The sequence below is a fragment of the Cheilinus undulatus genome, linkage group 8 (assembly GCF_018320785.1).
Source record: "Cheilinus undulatus linkage group 8, ASM1832078v1, whole genome shotgun sequence".
Lineage (NCBI taxonomy): Eukaryota > Metazoa > Chordata > Actinopteri > Labriformes > Labridae > Cheilinus > Cheilinus undulatus.
Genome location: NC_054872.1, coordinates 42522589 through 42544986, shown reverse-complemented (window position 1 = coordinate 42544986; position 22398 = coordinate 42522589). Strand labels below are relative to the sequence as shown.

General features: G+C 36.8%; 1 protein-coding gene across 10 annotated transcripts in view; it reads left to right on the top strand.

The window, feature by feature from the left end:
* Nucleotides 1-22398, top strand: part of syngap1b (synaptic Ras GTPase activating protein 1b) — a 319808-nt gene that overhangs the window by 283526 nt on the left and 13884 nt on the right. For 8 of the 10 annotated variants that reach the window (XM_041793457.1, XM_041793462.1, XM_041793461.1 and 5 more), the window contains 2 exons: nucleotides 5454-5526; nucleotides 17946-18007. In XM_041793457.1, the coding sequence (XP_041649391.1) occupies nucleotides 5454-5526; nucleotides 17946-18007 (135 nt within the window). Of the gene's footprint in view, nucleotides 1-100; nucleotides 4354-5453; nucleotides 5527-17945; nucleotides 18008-22398 lie in introns of those variants that run through there. The other 2 variants (XM_041793466.1, XM_041793460.1) reach the window with 2 other exon arrangements.

The window sequence follows — 22398 nt, the reverse complement described above, 5'->3', positions numbered from 1 at the left end:
AAGGAAGACAGGACAATGTTTTCTTGTTGATAGTCTGTGGTCTGCAACTGAAGGGAGGCTATCTGTGACAGAGAATATTGCCACTTCTAATCCACTCCAGGGAAGAAGACATGGAATGAAGACAGAGACAGTTCTGCTCGTCTTTAATGGGAAATCATCTTTATCGGCCTAACCTTGTATATGAAACTACCCTTAAAACCTCCTCCCAGTCTTTGTGCTGAAGCACTTATCTGCTATTTTTATGAACGCAGCTTTTAACTGGATCTGGGGATCGTTTCAGACGATTCTGCTCAGCTTAGTTTCCAATTGACTCTCCTGTGAGATTGCAATGTAAAAGGCACAAGTGGATTGAATATTTAATAACTTCAGGCGCATGTCTGCACTTTCCAAAGCGACACAGAGCAGTGTTTTGGACCTTCAGACGCAGGACTATGGAAGAACATGGTTTAAAAGCAGCTCTTCCATTTGAAATCAAGGGGAACCATGTTTGCTGATGGACTGCTGATGTATCTTTCTACAGAGTGAACATGAGGCCTCTTCCCCTTTTTACCTTATCTTGATGCTTTGGTGTAATATGAAGTGGGGAGAGTAACAGACAATGATGAAGCTCAAGCACACTGGCATAAAGGAAGAATGCCACATTAAAAGGAACTTTTTAAAGCACTTAGAGCCAAACTATTGATTATTTTTCTCTGAGGTAGAAGTTTGACGTGAAAGCTGCAGCCCACACATAGCAAAGTGTGCAGGAAAGTCACATCTCTGAGGCTTATACTGGTTACTTGTGTGTCTTTAATTATCCAAGCACACAAGGATGAAATGAGTAGCAGATCTGGATGCTTCCAAGCCAGTTTAACTCACAATTCACTGAGCCAGATCATGTCATCAAATGCATTGAAGACACATTTTATTTTAGATATTAATGCATGTATGAGCAATGTAATGAGTGCAGAAAGCGGATGCCAAGAAGACACGGCCTCCAGCCGTTGTTTCAGACTAATCAGACTCTAGAATCTGAGTGAAATGGAAGGTTAACCATAGCCTTATGTTATCTTTCAACTTAGATTGACTTTTATGTTAGATTTTCGCATTTAAAGACATTCACTTGATGCAAACAAGCTCAGGGTTCTGCAAAAAAGGAGCCTATTTGATCCTGAGCTCATGGCTCCTGTGTAGGCTTGAAAAATAATGTCTCTTTTATCTGCAGAACTCAAAAACTCAGCAGCATGACTCAAGTGTCAGAGATTTCCTTTCAGAGAAGCCTTAATGCTCTGTGCATAAACTTTGAGCTCAGAGCAAATCTAATATCTGTCATTAGTGCAGGTACACTTTTTTGTTCTCAACAACCTAATTTAAACCAAAGCCAGATGTTGATTTTTAAGGTCATATTCAGTTTAAATCCACTGAAACACTTTACCTGTAGCACTTCTATCTATATTTATTTTCTGTCGGGTTATGATCCCATGAGTTGGCTACAGGCTATCCATTTATTTTTGTCAGAATTTCTTAATTATATTTGGTCATTATGAATATAACCTGTGTATCTTCCCTTAGTTGCAAATGAAAAATGGATTTACACTGCAGAGATGCAGCAAGTTCACTTTAGGAAACAAGAACAGAGTGGTATTTATTGTCATAGTAATAATATATTTTTAACTTTAATCCATAGCCTATTAGAGTATGTGATGCAAGAGCCATAACAATAATGATATATATCTATATATAAATCCTATTGAGAGTGAGAGTATAACTATTTTATCCTGCAATAGCTAACTTTTTAGCAGAGGAAGCGCAATAATAGGACCAATACGTCCACAGCGTGTGCTGTGTGTGCAGATGCACGTGCAGTTTCCTGCTGACATATGTAGTATGCATCTTGTGTACATAAGAAACAGTGACCTCCTGCCAAAAGCTTTTACCAGGTGCCATCCAGAGTATCTAAACAGAAAAATAAAGACCTGGAGTACTGTAAAGTGCAAAGACAACAAGACAACAATGACGTGACTCTTTGACCTTCTATTCTGCAAAGTGTGTTCCTAAGTTCTCGGTTTGTTTTTGGCTTATCTTTATGGTGATTGTGAATTGATCTGCATTTGAAATGAAAGACTGCAATGCATATTATTTATTTATTCATTATTTATTGATTTATTTATCAATACGCAAGTTATTTCTTCTTTCTGTATGATTTTGCTGTATATGCTTGGTATGACTTTTTGAACTACAGTCTGTTATTGGTGGTGTCCGCTGACAAGGTGATCAGAATAGCTGTTAAAGACAGTACTGTCATTAACCTTATGCAGCTACAGTATCATTTAAAGAGGAACTAAACCCCAGAGTTATAGCTGAGGTGCATCTACCGTCGAATTTTCAGAAACAACTTCAGAAGGTCATGGAGAGGGCAGAGGGAGGAGGCACAATTGTGCATTCCAGTTGATTCGGAACTTTGAAATTCCAAGATGCAAGTCAGATATGTCATCAATGCCCCCTAAAGTTGTAATTCTGACATGGAAGCCCATTGGAACTTCAGTACCCCAAGTTCCCAACTCATAGTACCTGGACTGCAATCAACTCAGGTGTGAAGTTTTTTGTAATACGCAATGCAGATATAGTTTTTGTTTTTTTGCAAAGCACAGTTTTTTATTTGGCTTCAGTTAGCTAAAATGATTTTATTTCATTTGTTTTTTAGGTATTTAGTTTGTTTTATTTCACTATAATATTCTTGATCTTGATGAAATGTGTGGAAATAACCAATGACATTTTAGTCTAAAAAAATAAGACTAAGACCAAATTTAAAATAGTTGCAGAAATTACCAATCCTGGGAGAGATGTGGTAAAACTCCATGATGTGCAGAAGCAGACATGCATCAGCATTTCAATTTACTTGATTTCCCATCTTAACAAGTGAATGTGATTGTTTTCTTTGCCAATTTTTATCTCATTAATTTGGGCTAACAAACCATGATGATATGACCTCTAGGAAACAACCTAAATCATATGTTGTCAAAGGATTATTTAGTGGACTAGTTCAGGGCCACACTACAAAAATTTGCATTGAATTAATTTTGAGTCATGATTTCTCAGTAAGTGAGCTGTGGTGGGTCCTGAATCAGATGAGACACACTGATGTAGAAGACACAAACTCCTGTGCTGTCAACCTCGTTTTAAATAAAAACGTGGTTTGTTCACAATGTAGGGTAAGAGAACTTCACTATCCACAATCCTAGAGTGAAACAGTGACGTCGCTAATAGGTGGAGGCCGCTGTTACCCCCAAGTTACAGCTATACATTAAAAATCAATGAAAAGTTGATAATCTCTGTGGTGGCAAAAGCTGGACCTTCATACCTCACCTACAGTGCTTCCAGATCAACCAATAGGAGAATGAAATTGTAGTAGCCAAGTTTCAAGCTGTAGAGTGCAGTAGCTATGCATATTTCTGTCACACATTGTTCTCAAATGTCGAGACATTAACTTATCAACAGCACCACTCACTACTCGTATACGGATAGTTTTCAGCAGAAAAGTAGTCTTGGGGTTTAGTTTCTCTTTAAATATGATATTAAAGAGCATCTACATTATTTATTTTTCCTTTTCAGAGATATAGATAAGATTCTGGTGTCAGTATTTCCGCCTCTCTTTTGTAGCAAAGTATATATTGATAGGCTGTATAGGCAAAACTTCTGTTTTAAATCTTGCAAATGAATCATAGTGGTGATGAGTTTTGGCTTGATGTGTGTGTGATCAATATTGGTCTGATTGACATGGCTTGTAGCAACAGCCAAGGGTTTACAGTCACTTCTATGCAGACCTGTGTCAAAGGGTTGCAAATAATTCTTGGTGTGGGTTCATCAGACGGGCGGGGATCGGCGAGGTCATGCTGAAAGGTAAGTTTTACGTCAAAAGAGGGGTAAAAGTAAATGTTGCATTTTTTTGGCAAAAACTAAAGAAAGTATTTGCAGCTTCTGTTTGATGCAGGTCTGTTGTTTCTTTCTGTTTACTTTGCATCAACTTCTCATACTTGTCCCTTGCCTTTTTTCTCTGTAGCAAAATATTCCGACATTGTGACCTCATGTTGGTAGATACACACATTGTTTGGACTACATGTAAGACTTGACCTCAAAAGCACACTACTTGAAGTACAGCTGAATATTGGAAAAAGCTTAAATTTCTTTGATTTCTTTGTAACATATCACCCACATGAATCATTGTCTGCCTCTTGGAGTCATGTCGAAATCTTAATGCTGTATGCCCATGTTACATTCCATTGTTTTTGGGACAGTGCTTATATTTCTGTCTGTGCTTTGCAGTATGATCGATTCTTTTCTTTTCCCTTTTTTCTCTTTTTTGTAAAAAAGAAATCAACACTGTACATTATTTATGGAATAAAACATCCAAACGCTTCTGTTTGAAACTTCACCTGTGGATTTTCGTTCTTTATTGTCCAACATGTGCCTCTCTGTGTTGAATAAAACAATATAAATGTGCTTAAAATCATCTTGAGTGACACATTAGTATATTTATTCTGCACTAAAACATGGTTGCAATTCAGTGTTTCTGCAAGTGTTTGATTGGCTTAGCCATCCAATGAGAACACAATCTTTTTTGGATATTGAAGCCAGATATATTGACATAAAACTGCAATGCTACTCTGTTTGAGCGGCATTATAAAGGGATTATATTCCAGTATACATATTAAATTGCCAGGATGTTTATCCTGCTGGGAAATCATGAAAGTAATCAAATGAAATCTTTCAATCAAGGGCGACTTGGAGTCTTTTTTGGCTTCATCACCACGGTAACAATAGCCACACTTCAGCCAGTTCAGCCTCTGCAGGATAACCTTGTGTGAAGTATCCTTGAATGACCCTATTTGGAGTAAATCCTCAACCCTTGGATGGATAATGGCGAGAGCTGGGGAACCTGCGCTGTGCTATGCCTCATAAAAACTGCATTAGTAAGCTTGCTCCTATCTGCAAGGGCTGTCTTTGAAATGATTAGTCAAAGGATTTCCAACCGTGCCTTGGTCAGTCCATGTTACATAAGATGGGCAATTCCCTGGGGATGATCGGGGATGTGTTACTGAACCGTTTACTTCACATAGCCCACAGTAATTGTCCATGTTGTGCCGTAATTGCGCCTTGAAAACGGCTCAAATTGGGTAAAAATGCTTTGATGAATCCCGTGGGAGCGAGAAGAAAAAGAAAAGCTCTACCAGTGAAAATTTGCCGCGCCTCAGAGAACATGACTTGGGTAACTGCAGCTGTTAAAGATTAAGCTTCCTATCAGGTTTGGGACACAGGTAACAAACATCTTATCACTGTGTTTCAGTTGGGACTGATGCTAATGAAGCATCTGCTCAACTTCTTAACAAGTATCACCTTGAATTCAATATAATCCTCCCTCTTTTTGTGTCACCCCCCTCCCTTTTCCCCGCTCTCTCCCTCTCTCTGTTTCCAAGACTCATGGCTGTGGAGGATGAGTTAAGGGGAGGACCCATCATTGAGCCAAAAACCAGGATTTTCGCTGATCAGGTCTGTGAGACTGCTTCTCCTCTCGTCGAGTCCGTGCGACGGCCCGAGCTGTCCTCTCTCTCCCCACTCCTCCTCCTCTTCCTCTCTTTTGTTCCTCCCCTGCTACCCTTCTTATTTTGTCTGCTTAGTGTGTGTGGTCCCTCTGATTGTCTTGCCCCGTCCCTGACCCGTCCCCGTGTCTGGGTTTGACTGCCATCTGTCCGCCAACATACCTGGGAGCTTTGAAGATCAGAGAGTGTTGCTGTTTGCATTCCTCAGCTCGCTCGTACGCTCGAGATGTCTGACTCTAGCCGGCTCTGTGAGCATTTCTCTGCTCTGTGGTGGTGATGATGATGTTGCCAGTTTTGCAGTTGTTTCTGTCAAATGTTTCTGTCGAGCATGTCGAGGATGGAAACTGTTTTCATACTTGATGTAGCACCAGACTTACACTCAGGTTATTGAACAGCTGAGACCACAAAACTACGTGATGATGCTGGCACTGCTGCTGTGTCCTCAGGCGCTTCTCTCCTTTTTCTGCTTTTTATTTCATGCTCCCAACTCGCCCCCTTTCTTATATTGAACAAGCCCACCTTCTGTATGAGTCATACTGGAAAGATATACTAGTGAACACACAAACTCATATATGAGAGTGTATTTCTTATCAAACATGGTCAGAATGGAAGAGATAATGACTCAGCCTGCTCATATAAAGAGATTCTGACACATGGCCAGATCTTGTAATTATAACCGAGAAATTTGCATATCAATAATGAAATCATCTCTCTTTTTTTAAAAAATGATTAAGTGGCATTTAGAACTGCACAATACAAATTCATTATATTGTTATCACAGTGCAATCATAAAAAACAAACACACCACAAAAGTATGAATTTATTATTCTAATAAAAAGTTCTTCATTTAAGCAAACAAGTGCATCCAGCAGTGCAGCATACATGTGAGCTGTTAAGTTCAGTCTTGCTGATGGCCACACTTTCACACCATTTCAAGGTTCAAGGTTCTTTTTTAGCACCCAAAAAGCTAAATTTGTTTTGCAGACAGGACTTCAATATTTCAGACAACACTAATGCACTGATTTTGCTGCATTCAGAGAAAAATCACACAAGCTATCAATGAATTTGTGCCAGTTTGGTGACTAAAAAAGCCTCCTGGATCTAGTTTGGATTCAAGAAAAATCATGTCATGACCTTTTGTATATGACGTCACACAATCTCTTCCATTCAATCCAGGTGGACACCCATGTAACTAACTGCTTAGTTTTAAATGAAAACTCTTGTCCACAGATTTCCTTTGATTGTCTGTGTAGTGCACATTTAGTACACGGAAAGTTTGAAAGCTTGAAATGTCAGTATAACATGCCTACAAATCATTTTATGATTTTTTTTTGCACAGCAACGTTTCATTTCATTTTGTAACAGAGGCACTGACTGAGCTAACAGTAACACTTGCAAACACATTGAGCAAAATGAAGACACAGTCATTTAATTTTATTTCGATCCAAGGTAGTTGGGAAACAGTTGGAAGCCTCAAGGTGCTTGGGCACTTTCACCTGCCAGCCATGTAGTAGGACGTTTGCAGGACAAAGTCAATTGTGATATTGATCACCTCCAAAAGCAAAAATCACTTTCCATGAAATGCATGGATCAAACCAAATGTTTTTAGAAGTTTTCTGATGCTGTGTGCAGGTGCATCTGGAGGTTAAGTGTACAAGCCTTCCTTCATTTCAACCATTCCCAACTGGCGTTGTCACTTCCTGCCCTCTGTCTGGCTTTAACAGGACATCCGGATTACATGACTGCAAACAACCAGAAAAAAGTTAACCAGAAAAAGATAAATTACAAGATAAAATAGGAAGGTAAAAGATAAGAGAACAGAGAGCACAAGAGAGAGCTTTTATTGAGAGCTCAAGAAAAATCAATCAAAACCCTGATGGAGTAGGGCACAAACAAGCTCTTATAAGTTTTAAGTTTATAATAACTTTATAATAACTACACACTATTACACATTAATAAAGCATTTATAGAGCATCATTTTACTAATTTAGATTTCATTTATAATCAACACTATGAAGACTTTATTGATGCATTAGTAAAAAATCACTTAATACTTGACTCAGAATTTAAAAAGCAGTATTAACTCATTTATATGTCATTTGGACTTGGTAGCACTTCAGTCAGCTGACTACTCAAAGTGTTTTCACAGCTGTTTTCTCAACATTCATTGATAGCCAGGGCTGCTATGCATAGTAGCCATCAATGTTAATTAATCCTACGCATCCATGCACGTTCACACGCCACTCATGCAGCAGTGGGAGCAGTTTGGGGTGAAGTGTCTTGCCCAAGGACACGTTGAGCTGGGGGCTGAACCCCTGTCATTTCAGTTCATAGATGACCGACTGAACCTACTGCTGCCCCACATAAATTCATGCTTTATTAATGCATTTGTAAGACATCAGAAAAGGGATCTGGTTGTAGGATAAGAATGAATATGAATGCATTACTAATGCTTTAATAATTCATAGCAGTTTAGAAATGTCATATCATTAATGCCAAAAGTGCGTCTTTATTGGAAAGTGTTATCGTATATCTTTACCCATATTAATCTTTTAATCCAAAGACACAAAGGGGTTTTTGCTATGCTTAGAGGTGAGGCCGGTTAATTGGAACTAAATTCAAATTTGCAACCGCCCCACTTAAATGTAGCCACAGCTAAGAGTGCATCCATTATAAGAATAAAAGCATTTATATTTTAGATTCTCTTCAGACTACATCTGATGGATCATTTGTAATACTCTTTAAAACATGAAGGAACTATCAATGCATAATACCAGACAGTTTTTTTTAATGAATAAAATAATACCCGGCTTCAAAGAGCTCATTTCTGTGTCAAAGAGTTCAAACAGTAGCCTTACTACATAGCCTTTCTTCCTGCTTTCATTTGATCCTGTTTGTGAATTATTGTCAATAAATTAATTGCACGGAAAATCAAAGAAACTCCTCACGGTAGATTTCTCATGACCCATCAAAAGGGAAGAGGAATAAAAAATAATCAAACATGCCAAGAGGGAAGAGCTGGCAGAATCTTGAGAACATAATGTGACATTTATATATTCTGAGAATCCCCACAAGGCCATGCATTTAGAGGAATATAATTATACTGTGGGTATTAACAGGGACCAGGCTTCTGTCTTTGTTTATCATGTAGCCTGTGATGTAGGACTGTAATGAAAGTTTATATTATTGATCATTTCTACTTTGATTGATCAACTGTTGGATTCATGGAGCAATGAAGTTGGTACAGTTTCATTGATAAAGGAAGTTTTTGCTAAAGTGTGTCTGAAAAATTAGCTGATGTGACTTTTACTTGCAGTATTCATTGTTATAATATTATAATGCAAAATGTTGGCCAGTGTCTTCCTTTATTAATTAATTTAGCTAACTCACAAATGTGTGAAACAAGGGGGATAAATGCTTTTATTAGATGTTGTGACATACAGCATACATGTAAAACATGTAACTGGGAAGCACTGATAGGATAGCACACTGTTGGATTCAACAGAGCATGTTAAAGGCATTATAATAGTATCTACATCAATTTCACTGAACTGACAAATGCCCTTATCATGGCAGCTCTTCATCCATTCTCCATATCATTGTTTAGTTTGCAAAACATTTCCTACAGGCCCAGCTGGTTACCAGATGGATGAAGTTTGCAGTGTAGGTCGATAAACTGGGTGCCATAAAGTGTGGGCAATTAGGACAAAAATAAGTGGTATCTGATTTAGTGCAGAATATAGCAAAAAATAATAGATTAACACCAAGAGAAACCCACTTTTAGTGTTTAAAATTCAGCACTTTCAAAAGCCAGACTAATCAGGATGAGTATTTTTCACAGTCAGCAAAAAAACAAAAAAAAAAAAGCTTTCCTTCTATTTTTGGAGCATACAGTATTAAAACACTCAGAATTAATACGATTTTTAAAAATATAAACATGCAATTGATATGCACAATAAAATATCACAGAATAAAATTAATACCACACATTTCCACTGCCATTAAAAAAAAGTTTGTGAACACTTTAAAATGATAGTTCTCTCCACTTTAAAACTACAGTTTTTAAATCACTACTTTACATAACCCCTATTTCAAAAAAGTTGGGGCACTATATAAAATGTAAATAAAAACTAAATCGCATAAACCCATTTTTTATCCACAATAGAACTTAAACAACAAATCAGATGTTAAAACTGAGACATTTTACCATTTCATTAAAAACGTGAGCTTTTTTTGAACTTGATGGCAGCAACACATCTCAAAAAAATAGTGACAGAGCACCAGTGGGCTGGGAAATAATCAGTACTAATGAGAACAGCTAGAGGAGTATCTGGCAACTAATTAAGTTCATTGGCAATTGGTCAGTGACATGACTGGGTATTAAAGCAGCATTTTAGAACAGCAGAGTCTCTCAGAAATAAAGATGGGTAGAGGTTCACCAGTCTGAGGAAAAACATGGGTGCTTGTGATTGTGGGGCTTTCAGACAGCACTGCATTAAAAAAAGACATGATTCTGTACTGAAAATCCCTGCATGGGCTCAGGATCACTCCCAGAAATCAATGTCTGTCAACACAGTTGGCCATGGCATTCACAAGTTAAAGCTGCTCCATGCAAAGAAGAAGCCATAGTGAACACAGTCCATATGACCCTGTCTTCTTTGGGCCAGAGCTCATTTAAAATGGCAAAATGGAAAACTGTTCTGTGGTCACATGAATCAAAATTTGAAATACTTTTTGAAACCACAGACACTGTGGCCTGCAGACTAAAGAAGGACTGTCAAGGTTGTTGTATTAAAAAAAAATGCAACCCTCTGGAATATAGGGAATATAGGCACTAATAAAGTTATTAGAGCCTAATAAATGAATAGTTTAGAGCTGTTATAAGCAGCATGAAAGGGTTACTCCAGCATTTTCATCCCTCTTTTCCTCCCTTTTCCCTACCTCAGAAGCAACATATGGCTTTATATCCATCCGTGACAATTCAAACACTGCAACTGCCTCGACAAAAATGTTTATTGGATTACAGAAGAGCACAGAGCGAGCAGAAACCTGCTTAACATTCACACTGAGCTGGAGGTGATCTTCAGTTTGGTGTTTAAAGGAAGAATGTGTTCCTAAATGTCAACACAACAAACCATGGAGAGGGAAATCTTCTTAAAAACTTTAAAGTTTTATCAAAGGATAGGTTACGCTTCCTGTGCTCCAGGGTTGTAAATTCACTTCTTTACTTTACTGAGGGCTTGTGCACCATATGTACTGCATTTTTAAGATGCTTTATGACATGCTTCTAAAGGAAGGGATGTCAATCTATTCAAAAGCACAAACAGATGGAGATTTTTTTAGACACTGCTGTAAGGAAACACCCTAAAAGTTAGAATAAGAGCCAAGACAAGAGTCACAGGGCAACATTTTGGGATTAGAAGATAACTCAAATGTAATGGTCATTGACAAATTTGAATAAAATTAAGCATTGTGGCCTTTGCTGTTAATAGCAATGCTAACACAGATGGCTGTTCAAACCAGAAGGCAGAGACAAAGAATGCCGAGGGGTTAAAACCCATACAAAAACAGAAACGAAACAAGTGATGGCTTTGTCATGTGAATGATAAGAGCAGCTATGTCATGTTCTGCCTTCCAGAGTAACCAGAAGACTCCCTTTTGAATGTGTTACTCACTGGTCATTTGATACCAACTAAAGTTGACTGAAAGGTTTAACCCGAAAAAAGTTGAAAATTAGGTTCAAGCAGTGTTCATTTTGTCAACTAAAACCATGACTGGAAATTTTCATTGACACCCTTTTTTTCCATGATAAAGACTGAATAAGAAAAGCCAAAAATAGAACTTTGATGACTAAAACTGTTTTTGTCAGACTTTCAAAATCAATGATATTTCTCCTCTCTGGGTAAATCAGTCAAAATACAGTTCATCTGTAGCTATTCTGCCTCTCCTGGAACACACTACCAAGAAATGGTACCAGATTTAGGCATGAGAATAAATGTTTGAAATCAAAATTAAGACTAAAATGTGGGGATGTTTTTATGACTGAAACTAGACTAATAACTACAATGCTTAACAAATTTATTAGACCACCTGTCATATTTGTCTCAAAGACCATCCAGCATCATGAAGTGCTTTAATGCGGACTCTTTCATTTTCAGTGAGCTCTCCATGTTTTACCATTTTGAACAGGAATGAGGAATTTCAAACTGAATTCACCCAAATTTGAGCCGGCTCACTGGGCTTCTCTGAGAAGTCAGAAATGAAACAAGCATAACATTCAACCACTAAAACTAGTTTTCTGTTCAGGAATGCAAGTAAATAACTACAAATTGACATATTAATCAAGAAATAATAATGTGCTTTACTATTTTTTCATTTGTTTTGTAAATCAGTAAATTTGAAAATTCATGGATAACAATAATAATTATATTTTAGCATTAAAAATATCATTTGGGTTAAAGAGCTTCTACATATTGGTGTATTAACCATTGCAGAAACATAAAAATGATTTTGGTATTTACCAATGCTGTTAATTTAGGGCAGCTGTGGCATAAACCTTACTTTGGTTAGGGTCAGGGTGGTCTAATACATTTGTTAAGCACTGTATAAAGGGTAGAAATGAGTAAAATGTGACTAAAACTAAAAGACATTTAATCTAAAGACTAAGGCTGAGACTAAAATTAAAAATAGCTGTCAAAATTAACACTGGTTCTATGTTTTATAAAGCAGCTTTTGGAGGCAGATATTTTTGTCCTAAATGGTCCTAATGTGCAGTAAATTTTAAAACAGACATTGTACAAAAAGTAAAAATACATAAAAATCAATGTCTTTGCTCATCATCAACATACTCAAGACTGATCTAACCCCCACTTCAGCGCCCAATCCGTAGTTAAATAAAAAATTATTGTTATTGTAATGTTTTTCCATCTTTTTATTTAAATTAGAAACAACATAACATCATGTAATCAGACTGGCATGTAAAGGTTTAAAATCCTACAAATGTTGAAATATTTTTATTTCAGACCACTAGACATCACATCTGTCAGCATGAAAATACAGGCTAAACCTTTCAAAATATGTCAGATAAACTCTTTAGGTAAGAGTTAGGCTCCCAAAAATTAAAAGTCAACAACCTGACCCCCAAAACCAAATTTAAGAATGTTTAACAAGCCGAGTAAACAGACCGTTTACAGAAAAAAGACCTTGTTCTTCATGAAAACACTCTTACATAGATAACGTAGCTAAGGCTTAAGCTAACAAAGCTGCAAAGCTGCTTTGCTGCATAGATAACATAGCTATGTATGTAGCTAAATCTAAAGCTAATAAAGCTACATTAACTAATGGATTACACAGCTACAAAGGTAAATCCAAAGCTCACAAAACTACGTTAACTATGTGAACTATTTGGGTCATGTCGCTTCATAACATAGCTAATTCTTAAGCAAACAAAGCTTCATTAGCTACGTTAGTTTATGCTACCTTTGCAAAAAGCTAGACCTGTTTTAGAAGTAGTTAAGCAAATGGTTGCTCACTTTGGCTTTGTAAGTTTAGTTCAATATATCGTTGCTACAGTGGCTTTTGTAGTCACGTTAACTACTTGGCTATCGTTGCTATGTTAGCTTTAGCTAAAGCTAAAGGAGCTAAAGCGAACCACCGTTTACGTAAATACTACTAAAACAGGTCTATACATAACTCAATCCCGGTCCGTTTTATTTATGTAATGTGTGTTCTGTTATGTTTGCGGCATGGTTATTTCATGAATGCAACTGGTAGACTTTGTTTATGAATAAAGTTGAATTTAAAAAAAACTTTTAAAACGTTGTACTGGCAAATTACAGCCCTTCTGTTCAGACAGATGTGCTGTATCATAGTAGTGGTCTACAAGAGGGGGGTATCTGAAGGGGTCTGAGGCCAGAACCCTCTAACACTATGAACACTCCCAAAACCAAAGGCTTGTACCAATTATCGTTAAGGGAGGTTACATTTTTAAACAGGTTAAATTGTGTTGAATCAACAATAAACAACATATATTTTGTTGTTTGTGCTTTACTGACCTTCAATGACCCCTTCAGACAGCGGAGCCCTGCAAAGTTCTTTCTCCCACATAAAGGTAGCCTTGTTTACCTTCTGTTTGCCATCTTAATGTGCCACACTGAGGTTTTCTACTAAGCACTTAAAAAGAAGAGCTGAAGCTGTTAGGAATGTCAGCAGTTTGCAGGCATTTTAGTCTTGAACTGAAGAATTGGAGGAATTAAACTTTAACCTTGATGCTGTGAAATGTTAAGAGATCCTCTTAGGGGGACATTTATGTCTACAAAAACTTTGAAGACAATTTAACATGAATCATCCTGATATGTCTCTTAAAAACACCGATGTCAACTAAACAAAACACAGTGATGGTTTTGAGTACCTTGGCAATCCATCAATTAACTCTTAATGTGCTTTAATGAAGAGTGGCTTCGATATACAAGGGAAAGATAATTAGACATTGCCAGCCTGTCAAGGAACATACCTCAAGGCTTTTCATTTAAGTTATCTCACACAGGTGTTTATGTGAGTGCCATTTCAGAGGACATACACTGTTGATAAACAGACAAAATCCACAAACAGCTCAAGGTGCTTGTTTTAAAAATAGATTGTGCTTTTCAAGTCAGCTTGGTGTATTAGCCTTAAGGCCACATAAACTGCAGCATGTACCAAGAACAGACAGTTCAGTGTGACTGGAGCACACGTGGGGGTGTAAATTAATAGGGAGTGAAAGAGGAGAGGCATGATGCCATTATTTCTGCAGGCCAGTACTTTAAAAGTTCTAAAACAACACCTCACCCTTGATTAGACCACATAATAATAATAATACAGGTATCAGGACCCTGATGTCACAAAATGAATATACGAAATAAAAACTTCCACCAAGTTGATAGGAGTAGCTACAATAGATACAATACAATGTACAATGTAATTCCATACAATACAACCTGACATGACACAATGCTATATATAGTGTGATAAGATACATGCATCACATACGATACAGCCATGGGTAACTGCTAAACATGACATGGCACACTATGATACAATACAAAAGAAAAGACAAAGCAGGACACAATATAAAACAATAAAAGATGATACAGTAGGATATGATCCATAAAATACAGCATTAAAATCTGCCAAATGTAACACAAACAATACAACAAGAAGCATCGTGATGCAGTACATCAAAAACAGCATGACATTACATGGATGATTCTATAGGATATGGTAAAAATGGAACAATTTGATATGATATGATGTAAAATGATACAGTACGACACATGAGATATAACATTACAGGGCATGATACAATAGGATACGATAGCATATGATACGACACAACATAAAACAATAAGATCCGATGCATGGGATACAAAAGGACATGACATCATACAATAGGAAACTATACACAATATAATACACTACATTACAATACTACAGAGGTGGAAAAAGTGCGAGACAATTGTATTTAAGTAAAAGTACCCTTACTTTGGTTAAAACTTTACTTAAGCAGAAGTAAAAGTACTGCTCTGTAGATCTACTAAAATAAAGTTAAAAGTAAGTCATTTAAAATTTACTCAGTATTGTGTACTGAGTAGGTATTTGTAATCCCCAAGGGATTTCCAAGGTGAAATATGATCTTTTTTTAACCCTTGTGCACCCCTTGGTACATTTTTTGCATTTTTCAATGAAAAATACTCAATATTTTTTTGTTTGTTAATGGTAGGGGGACCAAATTTTGCAAGGATTTCACTTTTTAAGTGAAGCATTGAAATTCAAAGTTTCATCAATAGCAGGGCTATAACACAATATATAGAAGAAAATGTTCCGTCTTTCACCCTACTGACACTTTTGCACCATTGGCTACCATTAAAACATACATTTCTGATCCTACAGTAATTTTAGCATGAAACATTGTAACAAAAATAATAATATATAGAAAGTATTTCATATTTTGTGTTTTTATCATTTAAAACATGTGGGTCAATTTTTCCAAAATGGCCTTAAAGGGTTAAAATTATGAATGAAATACATGGTAATTGAATAGTTATGATCAGGACTGGAGTTGGTCGAAAGATTTAATGTAGTGAAAGTGAAAGAAGATATGCATAGGTAATATTTTTATAGCACTTTTTAGGAACTGAACATTTTTCGCATGAAGGGTGAAACGTCAGCATTTTCTGAAGGGGTGCAAAAAGGTTAATGTGAAATACAAACAAGAGAATACTGATCTCCAACAAGATTGTTTATTATAAGGTCTTACTTAACCTGTGAAACGCAACAGGATGAAATGTGGTGTCATTTTCTCACTGTTTGCTACTGACCGTAGAGTGTAACTATTTTATTGTTGGCAGAAAGCTTGGACCTTCTTCTTTTGGCTTTTAGTGTTAATTTTTTACTCTGTACTTTATGCATTTTGAAATGCAACTCAGTACAATACCTCCCCCAAGATATACTTAAGTAAAAGTAGTGATTTTAAAAAGTACTTTTAAAAAGCACAAGTACACAAAAAAGCAGGTCAATTACAGTAACTTGAGTAGATGCAATTAGTTACTTTCCACCCCTAAATACAACAGGATTAATATGCTAGGGTAAAATTTTGCATGATACAATAAACTGTATGTTACATTACAAAACAATGCATTGTAACATGATGCCAAATTATATATTACGATACGTTACAAAATGTTACAATACGTTACAATGAAAACAATGTAGTGAAATCTGATACGTTGCGACATTATACCAAACCAAATAATACATTTTGATGCAACATCATACGTTCTGATATGTGATGATATGATGTAATCCAAGAGGGTAGATTACGACACGACACATCACAATATGATATGCTACGGTACAACACAAACATGGGATACAAACACCACATGACAAAATAAGATATAAGACACATGGTATATGATATATTTTAATATAGTATGTTGCGATGCAGCACAGTTTGATTTTAAACTTATACTGAATAATGCAGTATGATACAATGTGTGGGCAAAATAATATGAGATAATACAAGCTTTCTTTACAGCAGCATGGGTATGTTTAAAAAATGAAAACATACAGCAGTCTAAATATAAACAAAGAAGCACATGTGAATGAAAACCACTAACAAATAAATATAATAAGAGGGTTTTGCAGGACCTGAAATAGTGTGGAAATATGCAGAGTTTCATCAACTTAAATATCAAACATTTTTAACAGGTACTCTGAAAAGAAAATTGTGGACCTACTTAAAATGGTTCAATTGCTTGTTACCAATTGAGGCCATTCTTTTATTTTTTATTTTTATTATTTTTTTTTTTTTTTGTGATGCAAGATGGTACAAAAGATGTGATGTGCACATTTATAAAAAAAATAAATGAATAAAGACAAACAAGAATAACAAGAATTACAGTGTGAGGAGACACAACAGTAATATGTGAAAACACTTAAGACAGGGGAAACAGATCAGAGACAGAAACAATAGGAAAGATAGAACATATCAGAAAGCCCAAGTTTGGTGGTTTTAAAACGTGTGTGTATGTGTGTGTGAAAGTGCAGGCCATTCTTTTAAGTAGGTCCCCTATTTTCTTTGAACAGTTTTTGTCCTGACAATTATTAAAGTGTTTCATTCAGATTAAATGCACACTGTTGTCTGTACTTTGGGTTGCTACTTCATAAATGTGGGTTCTTATGAGTGTGTGTGGTCTTGTGTTTAACAGTTATTAGCAAAAATACTCTTCTCTGATGCTCTTTGTTGTTTTTGGGAAAAGTGTATTGATGTGAATGTATATCTTGGTTTTAAAGATTTTTATATTTAACATCATAGAGTAGGAAATTGCATGTTTGATATAAGCATGTTCTTCTAAACTTTCAGGATTCAGCTTCCTCAAGGATTTTGGATTAATCAGCTGCTTTCAGATACAGCTGTTCTGTGGACTTTAAAAATATTGATGCCTTTTCTCTGCTTTTCGCCCTAAGCATGACACCTGTTAATGAGAAACCGCATGGCACGCTGCTTTGATGCTTTCAGGCTGTTGGTACGTCTGATAATGTGTGTGTATGATTGCCATCATGAATGCGTATTTGGAGGTGAGATAGGACGCATTTTTATGTATATTTATGTCTTTTTTCTGTTCACTTTTTGTTGTGCATTATGTCTGTATTGTTTTAGTGGCTGTTGTTTTCCTCAACCCTCACTGCCCTTCTCATCCCTGCCCACTGCACACAGGCCTTTCCCTCCCTCCCTCCCTCCCTCCTTCGCTGTCAGCCTCCTCTCCTTTCCTCTCCTCTCCTTTCCTCTCCTTTCCTCCTATGTTGATGAGATACGGTGATTTCTCTTAGGGGAGGCGTCAGTCCATCCTAGTGCAGCCCCGTCTCGCACCTGTCCCACCCCGAGTATCCAGGTAATAAACAAACCGGCAAACTCTCACTCTCCATCCATAACCTGCTGCCTCTTTTTTCCACTTCTGCTGTTCTCTATGTGCGTCCCTGTCCATACGCAGCACCCTGTGAACTCACTGCAAGCCAACACACTGACAGGCCCAATGCCATCTATCTTCTTTGAAAAATAAAGACCTGTCACAGAAAGTTTGGGACAGAGGTTACTGATGGCTGTGAAGGGCACACCTCCATGATGAAAGAGTGACAACAAGACATTTCAGAGATTTAAAGCTGCACTAAAAACTTGGCAGGGAGAGGTATTCCTCTGAAATATAGCTGAACTTTAGTACACATAAATCATGAAATGCAATATCAATAAATTTCATGGAGCACCAAACTGACCTGGAATCACTTTTTACTCAAGGATTTTAGGTGTCCAACCTTATTTAGCTGAGGGCAGAAAAATATAAGGATGATTGGGCCACTTTGATACAACTCATCTTTAATGAATTGAAGTTAGTATTGATTAGTCGTCATTGTTAAGGATTTTAGGTTGGGGGGGGGGGGGACTAGTTGGCCGTGGCTACCACCAAATACGCCCCTGGCATGAAGTTGTCAAACTTTAGAGTCGGTGCTAAAAGATGATTAGCATAAAATGCTCTGTAACTGGGACCTAAAGAGGGGTACATAGCAGAGCAAGCTAGTGGAGATGAAGAGGGAGGGGGAGGAATCGCACTGCAGCATGGTTCAAAACAGCTGGGCCTAGTGTGAAAGCGCTCTTAAAGGGGTATTTCGGGATTTTGAAGTTAGGTCAAATGAGGTTTTTGGCTATAGTAGTGGCATTAGCCTCCAGTGTTTTCTGTGAAAGTTGCTCTGGTAGTTTTCACGAGTTCAGAGAGATCCGGCGCATAGTGGCTGTAGATCATTTTATCCGCATAGTTTAACGGGTTTTACATAAAAATAGGCCAAGAAAATATGTTGGCTCGCCTGTGCGCTGTGTCAAAACCATACAAAGCGATTGATTTCTCCCAAAAAAAGAAAACTCCTCTGTATCAGGCACTAATTTATGATGCAGCTTTTGTCATTTTGTCTCCTTCCGCCGCACACTGATCCTCTGACCAGCTGGTTGGCTCTGCAGGCTTCTACTGGGATGAAAACACCACAGTAAGCTAAAACAAAGATAATGCGAGGGATTTTGACTCCAGTGATGGCAATGTGCCATTTACTGTGGATACAAGAGGATATACAGTGCTTAACAAATGTATTAGACCACCCTGACCCTAACCAAAGTAAGGTTTATGCCACAGCTGCCCTAAATGAACAGCATTGGTAAATACCAAAATCATTTTTATGTTTCTGCAATGGTTAATAAACCAATATGTAGAAGCTCTTTAACCCAAATGATATTTTTAATGCTAAAATATAATTATTATTGTTATTCATGAATTTTCAAATTTACTGATTTACAAAACAAATGAAAAAATAGTAAAGCACATTATTATTTCTTGATTAATATGTCAAATTATAGTTATTTACTTGCATTCCTGAACAGAAAATTGAGTTTTAGTGGTTGAATGTTATGCTTGATTCATTTCTGACTTCTCAGAGAAGCCCAGTGAGACGGCTCAAATTTAGGTATAAAAAGGTGAATTCAGTTTGAAATTCCTCATTTCTGTTCAAAATGGTAAAACATGGAGAGCTCACTGAAAATGAAAGAGTCCGCATTAAAGCACTTCATGATGCTGGATGGTCTCTGAGACAAATATGACAATTTGTTAAGCACTGTATGTATGAACCGGAGTTGACCGAAGAAGAACTTATACAGATGGAGAGTCAGCAGCCTGAAAGAGAGAGCCGAGAAACTTCATTTGAAAGTTTTGAGCAGGAGAGATCCCGAGTTACATCTGCTTTGGAAGGTCACCTCTCTGCCATACCACTAGCTCAATAAGCGACACGCGCGTACCGGCACAGCTGTGTTTACCTTCCACTAGCACGCCGCTACATGCCAACATGCTTACAGGAAATAAAGGGCAAACAACACTGATGCTTCAAGGAGCTTATTTTTGCTCACTCTCTTATTTTTTTGTGGCCACAGGAGAGAAAGGCAAATTGGAGCTTTTTCTTTAGTAGCAGACTACTTTTATGAAAAGGTAACCAATTACTTGATTATAAAACTAAAGTGTTACGTTACTCGTAACAACAGAAAAAAAATCTGAGTACTTGGATTACCTTGTAATGCATTACCCCCAACACTGCAGAAGACAAAACACATTTATAATTGATCTAGTTCGTGTGCTGTCCTTTAAGCAGCCAGAGTAAATGGTTTACTTTTTTTACCTGGCTAGCCTAAAATAAACTACATATCACAACCACTTTGTGTTGCAAGTAGAATTTTTAGCCCACACTGTTAATTTTGGATTGACAAGATAAAGGGTGACATTGAATTGGCTATAACCTTTATCCCGTTCCTTATTCATATTTCAATTTTAACATCTGCTTTTGCTACAATTACCTGCTAGGAATCCTAAAAAGGAAAACTTGTAGCTATTGTTAACCACCCTGAGTCAGCCATTGTTAGCCCTGCTCTAGTCATTTATTTAATCTCCAAGTTATTACAAATGTATGTAAAGATGTTAGTCATCGTGCTGCCATTAGCAAATCGCCAATTTTCCTGTTACAGCATAATAGTCTTATTATTATTCTTACAAGAATAGAAGTTAAGAAAAATGTCTAGTTGGTACCTTTTTCTGTAGGGTGGTGGATTTTTTTGCTTCCCTTTTTTCAGATGAATATTTTATATGGTGAAATGTAAAGTTAACCTTATAAACTACAGCTAAACTGCTGTGAAATTGCATCGCCTACTTAAGGGTAACTAATCTGATTTCATACCAGGGGGCTAGGGTAAGGCAATCTCTGTTAGAAGATGGAATGTTTGTCTATTAAATCTCTTTGTCTAAATATGTCAGATTAAAAAAATATTATTTTCAAGGCTTTATATATTCACTCAGGATGAATGTAAATTCTAAAATCTGTTCCTCTGTCACAAATGAGATGATTTCTTTGCATTCCTAGACAGGAAATGATGGTAACCTTTTATGATTTTGTTGTCACCCTTTTCACACAAAAGCATGCCTTCTTGTATCTTCGGTAACTCTCTTCAGAAATATTCTGTGACTGACCTTAAAGAGGGACCTTATTTGAAAGATCTGAGATTAATTAGGTTGCTTTTTCACTTTTGTTGACCAATGAACACATCACATGCCATGGCAAAAATACATAGGAACAATACAAAACCTTCAAGCTGTCTGATGTCAAAATATGACACATCAAGTGTTTTGTGCGTGACTGATGCAGCGCTCTACTCATGGAAATTTCATTGCTTGTTCACTGACACAGTTCAGTCATGACCAATCCACTGACTTGCAGTATATGTCAACATTTTATACTGAGACCTTCCTGGTACTCTTTTCATTGGAGAACGTTGTCATGCAGCGAAAAATAAAATAATCAGTTAACATAATGATTGTCCTTCACCCATGAATATCTTAATGCATTTTACACTGAGTGCCTTTACATGGACTTGAGTATCATGTTTTTTGATCTGGTTTTTAAGTATCCCAGTTTGTGTTTGGGCATGTAAACAGCATATTCTAAAATCAGACACCAAGATAAGTCCTTATCACAATTTTAAGAAACATAATTTAGTAGCACTTCATTTCAGTGGGCATTTATTACCTAGTAATCCTATAGTAATAGGTTGCTATTATCTGCAATTTCTTAAGAATAAGGTGGTAATTACCTAGTATAAGTTGGCATTTCACAAAGTAATAGCTCTGTAATGATTAGAAAGTATCTACCTAATAATAATGTGTTAATTATCAAGTAATTCATTGTAATACTGTGGCAGTTTTCTAGTAATAATGTGGTATTTTACCCAAACCCTAAAAATGTCTTGAAAATTATTTACTAAAGACTCTTATGTAGAAAATTATTGCCTTTTTTTCAGAGAAATAATTTGGTAAAATACCATCTAATTACCAGAGTATTGCCACAATATTACAAGGGTTAGGGAGTTCAAGTAAGAGGGTTAGGGTTAGGGTAAAATACTACAAACTTACCAGAGAATTGCCACAATATTATATGGGTTTAAGGCTAGGGAATTAGGGTAAGAGTTCTAGAGTTATGATAGAATACTAGCTAATTACCAGAGAATTGCCACAATATTATATGGGTTTAGGGTTAGGGCATTAGTGTAAGAGGGTTAGGGCAAGAGTAAAATACCACAAAATTACCAGAGAACTGCCACAGTATTACGAGGGCTTGGGGTTAGGGTTTTAGGTGTAAGGGTAAGAGGTTTAGGCTAAGGTTTAAATGCCATCAAATTGCCAGAGCATCGCCACAATACTACAAGGGT